The following is a 14,340-nucleotide window of genomic DNA, read 5'->3' as shown; positions in this document are numbered from 1 at the left end:
ATAAATCAGACCTTTACTAAAGCATATAAACTTGATGGTTTGTTCGTTTAGTAATGAACCTCTCTTTTATTCAGTGTGTCATTGTGTCCTGCATCATAAATGTGTGTGTGTAATAATTCAAATATGTGCAGGTTTTTGGGAACTCTGTCATCTGGCCTCTTTAAGATATCCTCCAGTGGAGAGCAGACATTTCTGTCAGCAACATGTCTGTATTTTGTAGACAGATCTTGTGCCTAAATCCACAGCTGAGTCAGTAAATCTGTTGACTGCAGGAATGTTGCGGTGCACTGAATGATCTCTCTTTGATATTCTTTCCTTTTGTTGCATTTCAATTAGTACAAAAACAGTCCTTCAGTCTCCATCTGTGTAACCACATAATATATTAAGTGAATAATCAGACGCAGTATTTTGTGGGTTTCATAGTTTCCACACCCTGCTGTCTCAGTGAGGATCTGCTGGCAGGGGAACATGGGAAATATTCTGGCCAGTGCTGTGCTATGGTAGATACATTAGCATCTTAGTGTAGGCCAGTGTGTGTGTGTGTGTGTGTGTGTGTAGAGCTGCGCTCCTCCCTGTGTGACATCCTTTAGGGAAAGAGCTATGAATGGCCGTTTTGAGTGTGTGCAGTGCATTACAAACATGACATTTATCAAAGTGTGCTTGTGATTTGAGGTGGATGTGTGTGTTAATAAATGTGCATGTGTGTATGAGTGCTTATAATTGCCTGAGTGTGTATTTACAGTTGCCCCAAAAAGTCTTTGGACACTTAAGCAACACTTCCGTAGATATAATTGAATTTAAAAGTAATAGTATATATATATATTTTTTTTTAAAATGGGTTAAAATATAACTGAAATTAAATATTATATATTGCATGAAAATTAAACTAAATTTTAATTCAATTTAAAAACTTGAAAATGAAATAATTTAATGAAAATAAAATGAAATGTAAAAAATTCAAGTGGGAGTGCTGAAGTTACTGTAACTGAAAAATGTTACCTAAAATAAAAAAATAAAACATTTAAAAATCACATATCAAACTTATTAAAGTGACAATAAAAACTGAAAATATAAACTAAAAGCTAATTCAGAATATTAGAAAATATAAATAGTACAAAAATAATACAGGAGAACACTGACATTGTTATATTATTTTAGTATATTGCAAGATCTCCAGACAAGTGTGACTTAAGTGTCCAGAAGTGTCAATGTTTTTGTGGTCTGTGAATGTCTGATCTTGTTTCTCTGTCTCAGGGTCATGTCGCTGGGGTTCTGGGCAGCTCTTTGCTCCGCTGTGATAAACTGGACCAATCTGAAGTGAAGAACATATTAATGTGCTTCCTGCACATGCTAAAGAGCATGTCTGAAGGTACACACACACACACACAAATGAGATTATATTAACCTGCTTCATTGTAGTTGTCTGTTGTTTGACCGATGCATTTGCTGCGCGTTAGATGCTCTGTTCAACTACTGGAATAAAGCTTCACCCACAGACCTGATGAACTTCTTCAGTCTGCTAGAGTAAGTGCTGCACTTCACACCTGCACCTCCACAACACACACACACACACCCTCCTGCCTCATCATTCCCTTCTCATCTGATTTCAGAATGTGTCTTCATCAGTTCAGATACATGGGAAAGAGACACATTGCAAGGTAATTTTCTTTTTACAAACAACATTTATTAATTTTGCACATAGTAGAATATAAACATGTCATGAATAATATATAGAAATATAGGTAGCACTTTACAATGAGGTCCTAAAAAAACTCAATTTAAATGAGTAATATATCTGCTTTAGTGTTTAATAATCTTTGCATTAATGTTTATTAATGTTGCATTAATTTTAGCTCAGGTCCATTAAATAATATTAACAGATACTTTTGATTTTAATCATGTTTTTGTGAATGTTGAAGATTAACTAAGATTAATAAATGCTCTAACAAGAGTTTTTCAATGTTTGTTTATATCAAGTTCATGTGAAACCCTGTTGTAAATAACAATGTGTAATGTGTGTAATGTTAAATAAATAATGTAGAAATAAAGTAACCAGAAATGTGTTCAGAAACTGGTGAGTTAAGCACTACTAAATATATGTTTCTACTATTGGCCAACATGTTTTATAGATACCAATAGCAGTTAATAACAAACTCATGTCAGACAGCCACTAATAATAACAGAAGATTTATTTTATGTCAGTGAGAGTTTAATGAGCTCATAACAGAAGCTTCTGAAGATCCTGTTACATTTGACTCTGTCATCAGGACTCTGGAGGGATCAGGGCCCGTGGTTCACGAGCGCCGCTCTCAGACTCTTCCTGTGTCCCGCAGCAGGACAGGAGCTCTACATATGAGACTGCAGCAGCTCAACAGCCTGGACAACTCCTACACCTACAACCACAGTGAGACACACACAGATCCAGCTCATACATCTGCAGCTCTCTCAAGTCTTGGAATAAAAAACAAGAAATGAAAGCTTCCTTCTAATTTAATATTTAATGTTGAAAGAATTGGAATTAATTTATGAGATCAAATAAAATAGTTTTTTAAGAGAAAATGAATTAAAATTTGCCAAAAATGTATTCAGACTCAGGCCATCCAAGATGTAGATGAGTTTGTTGCTTCATCTGAACAGATTTGGAGTCCAAACAGCTGATAAAAACATCACAATAATCCACACCACTCCAGTTCATCAATTTACATCTAGTGAATCAAAAAGTGTTGTAATAAAGCGGCGCCCGGGGAGCAGTTGGGGGTTCGATGCCTTGCTCAAGGGCACCTAAGTCGTGGTATTGAAGGTGGAGAGAGAACTGTACATGCACTCCCCCCAACCACAATTCCTGCCGGCCTGGGACTCGAACTCACAACCTTTCGATTGGGAGTCCGACTCTCTAACCATTAGGCCACGACTTCAAGGTAGGGTATTTTTCTGGCTATAATATGCATCCATCCATCCACTTGCTCTAGTGAAACACTTAATGCCCGTTGTTTTATCACATTAAAATCCATTGTCATATTTGTTAAGAGCTATTTTCTTTCTAGACACTGCTTAATCTGAGCACATTCACATAGATTAGACGAGATGAGACAACTTTTCCAGAAAAAGCAGTGTTATGGAAAAAGTATTTTAGCCACAAGCAATAGTTTAAACTTACTTATACAGTACATATTAATGATGGATTTGTTTCTTACAAACACACAACTTTTCACTTCTCAGGATTAGGGATGGGATGGTATGAAAATTTAATATCACGATTATAGTGACTAAAATTATCACGATTATCAATATTATCACGGTTTTGTTGAAACGAGAAGAAAGTGTTCAAAAATAGTTGATGCTCACACTGAAAACATTTCAGCAAGTTTTATATGTAATAATCAACAAACAACTAATAAAACAAGCAACTCTATGCACTTAATTTAAAGAAAGATTAAATTCTGTGGCATTTCCTTCCTTACAATGAAAAGTGTAGAAGCATAGAAAAGTCACTGACTTTCGCCATTCCTTCTCGAAAAAAAACATTGTGCGCTGCGCTTGCGTCAGACTGTTGCTGGCTGGACATGATTTAATAGCGAGTTATTAAAACCGCGATAATCAAACACGGTTTTAATGATAATTCATTTTTAAACGATATTACTAACCTTCAGCACATTTTATCACGGTTATCGATAAAACCGGTTATCGTCCCATCCCTACTCAGGATATTAAGTGATGGACTGGAGTGCTGTGGATTACTTGTGGATTATTGTGATGTTTTTATCAACTGTTTGAACTTTCATACTGATGGCACCTATTCACTGCAGACCATCTATTGGTGAGCAAGTGATGTAATGCTACATTTACATTTGACAGTTATTTATTTAGCAGACGCTTTTATCCAAAGTGACTTACAATTGGAGAATACATCAAGTGATTCATCCTAAAGAGGCAAATAGACAGGAAATGCTTGTAAATACCAATTTTCAAGCATTGTTAAATAAGTACAAGCTAGACAGGGAAACATAAAGAAAAGATAAAACAAAGTTATTGTTATTTTATTTTTTTAAGGATGAAGTCAAATTGTGACGAAATAGATTCGTTTTCAGCTGTCGCTTGAAAATGGTTATGGAATCAGCATTCCGGATCGGGTGGGAATATCCTTCCACCAGCCAGGAACGGTGAATGACAATGTTCTGGAAAGTGATTTTGTGTCTCTTTGTAATGTTACCACGAGGCGTCGCTCACTAGCGGATCTCAGACTTCTGGAGGGGAGGTAGATTCATAATAGTGAGTGGAAGTAGAGTGGTGCTGAGTCTGTAACTGTTCTATATGCAAGCATTAATGTCTTAGACTTGATGCGAGCTGCAACCTGCAGCCTGTGCAAGGAGATAAAGAGAGGTATAGCATGAGCTCTTTTGGGATCGTTGAAGACCAGTTGTGCTGCTGAATTCTGAATCATTTGTACAGGTTTGATTGTGCTTGATGGAAGTCCATCCAGAAGAGCATTACAGTAGCCCAGCCTAGAAATGACAAGGGCCTGGACAAGAAGATGTACAGCGTTCTCCGAAAGAACCTGATCTTTCTGATGTTGTGCAATGCAAACCTGAAATATCGAGCAGTCTTTGCAATGTGGTCTTTGAAGGTCAGCTGGTCATCAAAGGTTACAGCAAGATTTCTGACCTAACTTGATGAGGTAATTGTTGATAAACCTTATTGGATGTTGAAATGATGCTGTACAGTTGGAGTAGCAGGGAAGACAAGAAGTTCAGTCTTTGCCATGTTGAGCTGTAAGTGATATTCTTTCATCCATGCCGAGATGTCCACCAGGCAGCCTGAGATCCGTGCAGCTACCTTTGGATCATCTGGTTGAAATGAGAGAGAGCTGTGTGTCATCAGCATAGTGATGGTAGGAGAATCCATGTGCCTGTATGATGGGACCCAGTGGTGTCGTGTATATGGAGAAGAGGAGGGGTCCAAGAACTGATCCCTGAGGAACCCCAGTTACCAGCTGATGTGCTTTGGATACCACCCCTCCCCAGGCCACCCTGAAAGATCTACCAGTGAGGTAGGATTGAAACCAGCGAAGTGAAATCCCTGTGATGCCCAGTGATGAGAGGGCAGACAGGAGGATCTGATGATTGAGAGTGTCAAAAGCAGCAGAAAGATCCAGCAGAATAAGAACTGATGATTTGGAATCAGCTTTTGCAATCCGCAGGGCTTCCGTTGAATGGCCAGAAACCAGACTGGTTAGGATCCAGTTGGTAGTTCTGAGGAAGAAATAATGAAACCTGGTTAAAAACAACTCATCTGAGTGTTTTTGCTATGAAAGGAAGGAGAGAGACAGGTCTGTACAGTAGCTATCTGTGAAGTGTTTAATGTAGTTTTTTTTTTTGAGAGGTGGGGTTACCCGAGCCTGTTTGTATGCAGTGGGGAAAGTTTATATATTCTGATGAAGAAGCAAACTCGTCTCTAATCATTTCTTTAAGACGCATTTAATGGAATTTATAGGGAAATCTCAATAAATTCAAATTTTAACAGCATTAAATCTGTTGACAGCCATAAACATTCTCATTTGTTTACTTTCATTCACAGTTCTTTGTTTTACTCATTTACTATTATTCTGACCCCACAGCACATTGAGCAGCTCTCAGATCAGCTGTTATATGACCCTTTCACGTGCGTGTGTGTGTGTGTGTGTGTGTGTGTGTGTGTGTGTGTGTGTGTGTGTGTGTGTGTGTGTGTTTGTAGATTACAGTCATTCAGATGCTGATGTGTTGAATCAGTCTCTGTTGCAAGGAAATATTGCCACAGAAGTTTGTCTAACAGTTCTGGACACACTGAGCATCTTCATCACGAGCTTTAAGGTCAGAAATCAACCATCATCATAATCAACATCATCACAATCACCTACAATCATGAGTGGTGTTTGTTCGCGTTAGTGTGTGTGTTTATATGTGTGTTTGCTCTCAGACTCAGCTGAGTTTGGATCACGGCCACAATCCCCTCATGAAGAAAGTCTTTCAGGTTCACCTCTGCTTCCTACAAATCAACCAATCAGAGACGGCTCTCAAACAGGTCTTCACTTCTCTTCGCACTTTTATCTACAAGGTGAGTGTGACAATAGAATAAGCACATAAATCAGTGGCTACTAAAGGGAGAGTCCATCCAAAAATGAAAAATCTGTCATCATTTACTAGGGACCTATTATTTTGTGGCTTGGAAAATACAGATAGAATCCAGTCATAAATTGCATGTCACAGAATAAATCAAAAGTAGGGTTGTACAGTTTATCAAATTGCAATATGTACTAGTGTCTGTGAGAATTAAAATGTGAAAGACTAATATTTAAATCTGGAGTCTGCATCTTTACATGTCTTTGTGTAAGTGAGTGTTGCAGTACAATAATATTGTACTACTATACAATATTACGCATTAATATTTATAATGAAATTATTAAAACCTTCAAAAAAGGAATATTTCAGTGTTTTAATTAAAAAAAATTTTTTTACAGTAAACTACTGTTGTTCCCGCACTTTGTTTGAGAAAAAATCAAATGAATTGAGTTTTCATTTGATAATATTTGAAAAGTTTCCAAAAAATTTTTTTTTATTAAATTCTTAATGTTTTATGTTTTCATTTAAATACCACCATTGTTGATAATAAATGTGTATTAAATAAAAAAATCCAAGTAAATTAAAATATAGAAAATTTTAATTTCAAATGTCAAATGTTAACAAATTATCAATTGTTAAAGTTTTATAAATTCAATTTATTAGTCGTCCTTTTTTATCTGATTTAATCCGAATCCGAAGTTACAGAATTTGGCAAAAATAAACCAATTTTGGGGGAAATAATATAAATTAAATTTGTAAAAAATAAAAAAAATATACGTTTCATAGGGCTCTTATTTACTTAGCCTCATGTCATTCCAAATCATGAAAATGATGTTCACACTGTTGTTTTCCTGGTTTCTTTCATGGATGTGTCCAGTTTCCATGTACGTTTTTCGAGGGCCGTGCGGACATGTGTGCGTTTTTCTGCTACGAGATCCTGAAGTGCTGTAACTCCAAACTGAGCTCCATCCGCAGCGACGCAGCTCATCTGCTCTACTTCCTGATGAAGAGCAACTTCGACTACACCGGACGCAAATCTTTCATCCGCACGCACCTGCAGGTGCAAAAATGGCACATTTATCGTATGACGCTGAAGTCACAGAATGTTTGAATATCATGTCTGGATTATTTCATCCAGTCTTTCCAGATTCGATGGTGACAGCACGTGATGATGTCATAACGATGTCATGCTGTGATTCCTCAGGTGGTGATTGGCGTCAGTCAGCTGATCGCTGATGTCATCGGAATAGGAGGGACGAGATTCCAGCAGTCGCTGTCAATCATCAACAACTGTGCCAACAGTGACAAGACTATCAAAGTTAGTTCATTTTAAATACACTCACACGAAAATGTTTCTTGTCACTTATGAGCTCTCTTGTACAAATGGTCAGTTATCCAAGATGATCCTTAAAATATATATATATATACAGGTCCTTCTCAAAAAATTAGCATATTGTGATAAAGTTCATTATTTTCCATAATGTAATGATAAAAATTAAACTTTCATATATTTTAGATTCATTGCACACCAACTGAAATATTTCAGGTCTTTTATTGTTTTAATACTGATGATTTTGGGATACAGCTCATGAAAACCCAAAATGCCTGTCTCAAAAAATTAGCATATTTCATCCGACCAATAAAAGAAAAGTGTTTTTAATACAAAAAAAGGCAACCTTCAAATAATTATGTTCAGTTATGCACTCAATACTTGGTCGGGAATCCTTTTGCAGAAATGACTGCTTCAATGCGGTGTGGCATGGAGGCAATCAGCCTGTGGCACTGCTGAGGTGTTATGGAGGCCCAGGATGCTTCGATAGCGGCCTTAAGCTCATCCAGAGTGTTGGGTCTTGCGTCTCTCAACTTTCTCTTCACAATATCCCACAGATTCTCTATGGGGTTCAGGTCAGGAGAGTTGGCAGGCCAATTGAGCACAGTAATACCATGGTCAGTAAACCATTTACCAGTGGTTTTGGCACTGTGAGCAGGTTCCAGGTCGTGCTGAAAAACGAAATCTTCATCTCCATAAAGCTTTTCAGCAGATGGAAGCATGAAGTGCTCCAAAATCTCCTGATAGCTAACTGCATTGACCCTGCCCTTGATAAAACACAGTGGACCAACACCAGCAGCTGACATGGCACCCCAGACCATCACTGACTTCAGGCATTTTGGCATTTCCTTCTCCCCAGTCTTCCTCCAGACTCTGGCACCTTGATTTCCGAATGACATGCAAAATTTGTCCAAAAGTCCAGTGCTGCTTCTCTGTGGCCCAGGTCAGGCACTTCTGCCGCTGTTTCTGGTTCAAAAGGGGCTTGACCTGGGGAATGCGGCACCTGTGCCCCATTTCCTGCACACGCCTGTGCACAGTGGCTCTGGATGTTTCTACTCCAGACTCAGTCCACTGCTTTCGCAGGTCCCCCAAGGTCTGGAATCGGTCCTTCTCCACAATCTTCCTCAGGGTCCGGTCACCTCTTCTCGTTGTGCAGCGTTTTTTGCCACACTTTTTCTTTCCCACAGACTTCCCACTGAGGTGCCTTGATACAGCACTCTGGGAACAGCCTGTTCGTTCAGAAATTTCTTTCTGTGTCTTACCCTCTTGCTTGAGGGTGTCAATGATGGCCTTCTGGTCGGCAGTCTTACCCATGATTTCGGTTTTGAGTAATGAACCAGGCTGGGAGTTTTTAAAAGCCTCAGGAATCTTTTGCAGGTGTTTAGAGTTAATTAGTTGATTCAGATGATTAGGTTAATAGCTTGTTTAGAGAACCTTTTCATGATATGCTAATTTTTTGAGATAGGAATTTTGGGTTTTCATGAGCTGTATGCCAAAATCATCAGTATTAAAACAATAAAAGACCTGAAATATTTCAGTTGGTGTGCAATTAATCTAAAATATATGAAAGTTTAATTTCTATCATTACATTATGGAAAATAATGAACTTTATCACAATATGCTAATTTTTTGAGAAGGACCTGTATATATATATTATTATTTTTTTTTTATAATAAATATAATATACGGTATTATAGAAGAGTTATCCTTCCTTCTCCCACAGAACACAGCATTCCCATCCGAGGTGAAAGACTTGACCAAGAAGATCCGCACGGTTCTGATGGCCACGGCTCAGATGAAGGAGCACGAGAGAGACCCTGAGATGCTGGTGGACCTGCAGTACAGTCTGGCCAAATCTTACGCCAGCACTCCTGAACTCCGCAAGACGTGGCTGGACAGCATGGCTCGTATCCACGTGAAGAACGGAGACCTCTCTGAGGTACATCACACACAGTCACACACACACATCTTCATGTGTTTAACTGTGAAGCTTATGTTCTCTGGTTTGGTTCTCTTCAGGCAGTCATGTGTTATGTGCATGTAGCAGCGCTGGTGGCCGAGTACTTGAGGAGGAAAGGTTAGACACACACACACACACACATATGCTATCATAGTCTAGGGTTGGTCAACTTTAGTTGTGGAGTTGAGAAGGGAACAATTAAGAGAACAACAGTGACCTACTGGAGAATACTAGAAGTATTTTCCCTTTGGGATATTAAACATTTGTCAATAAAGAGTTGTAAGCCTTGAAAGCATCTCTGAAATAAAATATTTAGAAATCAAAGCATGCTTTCAATAAACATTATATAAATATTAAAATCAAAACTAAAATGTATAATATAAATAAATTATATACCAGTATATTATTTCACATAAATCACTTAAAAATACTTGTTTACTTTAGTAACTGGGTTAAATGTATACACTAGACTTCAAAAGTTTGGGTCCAGTAAGATATTTTATCCATTAAAATGTTATGTTCATTAAAAAATCCTGATCAGTATATGAGAATGATTTCTGAAGATCATGTGACACTGAAGACTAAGATATATATATATATATATATATATATATATATATATATATATATATATATATATATATATATATATATATATATATATATATATATATATATATATATATATATATATATATGCTGCCCTACGTGAAAAAGTATATATATAGAGAGAGAGGGAGAGAGATATTTTGTTTATTGTTCCTATGTTGTAGAAAAAGTCCAAAAACATGTCACGGTATTTTAGAGTGAAATAGAAAAGCAAAGTTTGCAAAATATTATCTACAGTATTTAATCATTAATATACATAACACTACAATTTGAATATGAATTAAACACATTATACATATGAAAAGGGTACACTATTGTAAATTGAATTTGTAATTCATTTTTATGATATTTACTTTTGAAAATCCTATGTCTGGTCTATAATTGGTCAAAATGCTTGAGTTAGTTTTAATTCTTAACTACCAAGGACACATGTCTCATTTGTTGAAGTAATTACTCTTAATGATTACACAGTAATATGTGGAAGGTTTCACTATCAGTCACTTTTGTTTTCTCACTCATATCTCTCTCTTCCCCATGTCTGATAAAGTCCCTGATGATAGAAGTTATCACTCAGTATCTTACTCACGTTTTGCTGCAGTTCTAAGAATTAAAACATTTCCTGACAGAATTCACTCCAAACAATTATCTTTCATCTTTTCTACCAGCCATTATTACACATCTGTTTTCATATGTCTGTTTTTAAAATGGCATTGCTTCAGGAAAACTCTCTCTCCAAACATGAATGGTAATGGTTGTGTGTGTGTTTGTGTAGGCACGTTTAAACAGGGCTGTACTGCATTCAGAGTGGTCACACCAAACATCGACGAGGAAGCGTCCATGATGGAAGATGTGGGGATGCAGGATGTTCACTTTAATGAGGTGAATATATCTGTCTGAAAGGCCAACAAACCATTCGTTCAAATCAGAGGAGAAACAAGTAGTCATGATCCTCAGCAAAAAGCAGATTCACACGACATGGCCACCTTCTACAGTAGCTGGTATCAGAAGCGGGATTCAGGAGAAGCAAGGTCAAGACTGAATTTTAGAAATAAATTAAAAATGTCATTTGCATTATTGTCACATCATAGCAAGTTAAGATGCAGCATTATAGAGTGTCAGTGTTGATTTAGTACAATATTAGTACAGTAGAAGAGGGAAGCAATAAACTAATGTCCATGTAACTGATGGTGGTTATCAGTGAGCTTATCTCCACTGTGACTGATACTCAAGCATCATCCTGCACTTTGACTCTGAGATAAAACAATAATAAGATCAATCAACAGCCTTCAGCGCTCTGAAGCAGGCAAATTGTAGTTAACCAAAACCATAAATAAACATTTCCTTACCTATAAATAAAAGAACTGAAATTTATTAAATATGGAAGATGGAAGCCCGTTTCCGCCACTAAAAAAAAAAAAAAAAAAAAAAAAGGTTACTGTGACTGTGTATCTCACAATTCTGACTTTTTTTTCTTCTCATAATTGCGAGATAAAAAGTCACAAATCTGACATTTTTTCTCATAATTGCGTGATATAAACTCAAAATTGCAAGTTATAAAGTCAGAATTGCGAGATATAAACTCTATATAAAAACTAGCAATTCTGACTTTTTTTCTCTCAATTCTGACCTTTTTTTTTTCTTAAAATTGCGAGTTTATAAAAAGTTAAGATTAACTTTTAGATTTTTTTACTCAGTGGCAGAAACGGTCTTCCATAAAAAATAAAAAAAAAAATTATATATATATATTATTTTAGCTAGTTTCCAAAGCGACGTTTCTCATTTTAGTTTGGTTTAACTTGATGTACTAAAATGACTTAAACTAAATCAAAAATTTTGGGGAAATTATTAACAATTAAAATGAATAAAAAATGAAAATTTTAATACAAAAATGGAAAATGTTTAAAAAAAAAAATAGTACTTCAGTGATACTAAAACTAGACTGCCCTGAAGAAAATGTGATTCACTGAGCAGAAATGAAGAAAAGTGAATTCAGTCACAATTTGAGCACAGATTAAATTTGCATTTGTTACAGAGATAGTCACTAAGGCTTAAGTGAGACTAAATACTTTTATATTCACTGTATGCAAAAATATCTTTATATATATGAGACAAATCTCCATTGTAAGGTTTTAAATGTTTAAGTTTGTGTTTGTCTTTGTGCGTCTTAGGACGTCCTGATGGAGCTTTTGGAAGAATGTGCTGATGGTTTATGGAAAGCAGAGCGTTATGAGCTCATCTCTGGCATCTACAAACTCATCATTCCCATTTATGAGAAACGCAGAGATTTTGAGGTACAGCAGTAACACACACACACACACACACACACGGTGGAATAAAAAGGAATGTGTGTTGAATGTCTAAGAAGACTTAAGTTTATCCAAAGTTTTACACACATCAGTACAGAATTTGAAACTCCCCTTGAAATCGGAGCCGATGTGTTTAGTAAACCGTGTTGTTGGTGTTTTTTGGCAGAGACTGGCTCACCTCTATGACATCCTGCACCGTGCCTACAGTAAGGTCACAGAGGTCATGCACACGGGCAAGCGCTTGCTGGGAACGTATTTCAGAGTAGCGTTCTTCGGTCAGGTGAGTCTCATCAGCTTCCCTCATCATTCTTTATCAGGAAGAGCTCTATAATGACTCTTTATTGTGTCTTTATTTGTCTGTCATATGATTCATGTTTCTGCTGGTTCACTGTCTGAAGGCAGCGGTAAGTCTATTGTGTTTGACTTGATCTTTCTGTGGCCTAACATGAACTACTGGATTTCTATGCTCATGTTTTATCGTGTTTTAAAATCATTTATGGGATTTTGAAGCCTCCAGTGTATAAACAATACAATCTGGTCGAATAAAAGAAAAGTATTGCCCTGCTGACAGAAACGTTGAGTTTAGTCACATTGCTGTCTCTTGGTGTGTGTACATGCATCTCCTGCTGCACTGATTTTCTTAAATCTGTTAGGGTGTGTTTGCATTTGGTTGGTAACACATAACATGCCCGTGAACCTTTTTTGATCAGCATCAAGATTTTTAGTTTGAAATTTACAGCATATGAATATATAAGCCTTGCGAAATAAGAATTAATGATGTATAATGATGCTGATGATGTATACTATTAATGAACTGAAAGGCCACTTCAGTGCACTTAAAGAAAGTCACTTTCATGACTGATTCTTACCTTTTAAGTAGACTTTAATAAAAAGTGCACTTTGCAGTATCAAAGTTTCACTTTAAAGTACATTGTTTAAATAATCTTTTGTCATGATTTAAATTGCACTTATATTAATGCGTGACTAGAATACTAAAGCACAAGTACAAAGTAGATGATTATAATATCTTAACCGTAGTGAAAATGGGTGCTTAGTTGAACAACTGAGGTGTGTTTGTCATTGACGAGTTGTTTCTGTCGCGGTGGTGGTTTGTGTATAGCAGTACCAGTGTAATGACTCTGAGATGAACGAGGTAAACTCAACATCAGTTCTACTACGTGTGTGGTGTGTTGTGGAAGTCATCGTAATCCCTGTTTACTATTTAGGATTTGTCATCAACTCTCTACAGTTTTTATACTTCCCAGTATTTCTGTTGAAAATAATTGTGTCCTGTGACTAACTCAAAAAGTAGTAGGCAAATAGCTTGACTTTGATCCAGGAGCATTCTCAATGCATTCTTCTGATTGATTCAGATTTGCTTGTTGTTTTAGGGGTTCTTCGAGGATGAAGACGGTAAAGAATACATATATAAGGAGCCCAAATTCACCCCACTGTCGGAGATCTCTCAAAGACTCCTTAAACTCTATTCAGACAAGTTTGGAGCTGAGAATGTCAAAATGATCCAGGATTCTGGCAAGGTACGAAGTGTTTTGCATAACCAGACTTTTGACCGATTCTGATTCACATTGCAACTTATTCTGGTCATGAAACGCCCACTTTATTAGACAGGGAGAGATTGACTGATCTGTCAAAAGTGTCGAGTTTTTGGGGTGGGTAAACCTGAAATTGCATGCAGCATATCATATGTGGCATATACCTGCAGTGTGGCTTTTTCTAGAAGATTTTAAGATTGCGTTGAACAGTGTAGTTTAACTAGCACTACAACTATAACTGCCTTTAAGCCAAAGCTGTGTTACTGTTTGGTGCAGATTAATCCAAAGGATCTGGACTCTAAATATGCCTACATCCAAGTGACTCATGTCACACCATTCCTGGAGGAGAAGGAGCTGCTGGAGAGAAAAACCGACTTTGAGAGGAGTCACAACATCCGTCGATTCGTCTTTGAGATGCCCTTCACCGTTTCAGGCAAAAAACAAGGCGGCGTAGAGGAACAGTGCAAACGCAGAACCATCCTCACCA

The 14,340-nt window shown here is 37.0% G+C and overlaps 1 protein-coding gene across 4 annotated transcripts in view; it reads left to right on the top strand.

The window, feature by feature from the left end:
- LOC132094897 (dedicator of cytokinesis protein 9-like) overlaps positions 1 to 14,340 on the top strand; it is a 95,778-nt gene that overhangs the window by 76,821 nt on the left and 4,617 nt on the right. For all 4 annotated transcript variants that reach the window (XM_059499554.1, XM_059499553.1, XM_059499552.1 and 1 more), the window contains 15 exons: positions 1,255 to 1,369; positions 1,458 to 1,524; positions 1,611 to 1,658; positions 2,268 to 2,404; positions 5,731 to 5,846; positions 5,953 to 6,090; positions 6,973 to 7,155; positions 7,300 to 7,413; positions 9,149 to 9,364; positions 9,445 to 9,502; positions 10,767 to 10,873; positions 12,163 to 12,285; positions 12,467 to 12,580; positions 13,692 to 13,838; positions 14,130 to 14,340. In XM_059499554.1, the coding sequence (XP_059355537.1) occupies positions 1,255 to 1,369; positions 1,458 to 1,524; positions 1,611 to 1,658; positions 2,268 to 2,404; positions 5,731 to 5,846; positions 5,953 to 6,090; positions 6,973 to 7,155; positions 7,300 to 7,413; positions 9,149 to 9,364; positions 9,445 to 9,502; positions 10,767 to 10,873; positions 12,163 to 12,285; positions 12,467 to 12,580; positions 13,692 to 13,838; positions 14,130 to 14,340 (1,894 nt within the window). The remainder of the gene's footprint in view (positions 1 to 1,254; positions 1,370 to 1,457; positions 1,525 to 1,610; positions 1,659 to 2,267; positions 2,405 to 5,730; positions 5,847 to 5,952; positions 6,091 to 6,972; positions 7,156 to 7,299; positions 7,414 to 9,148; positions 9,365 to 9,444; positions 9,503 to 10,766; positions 10,874 to 12,162; positions 12,286 to 12,466; positions 12,581 to 13,691; positions 13,839 to 14,129) is intronic.

Source organism: Carassius carassius, chromosome 19, assembly GCF_963082965.1.
Source record: "Carassius carassius chromosome 19, fCarCar2.1, whole genome shotgun sequence".
Taxonomy (NCBI): Eukaryota; Metazoa; Chordata; class Actinopteri; order Cypriniformes; family Cyprinidae; genus Carassius; species Carassius carassius.
This window is presented reverse-complemented; position numbering and strand designations above follow the sequence as displayed.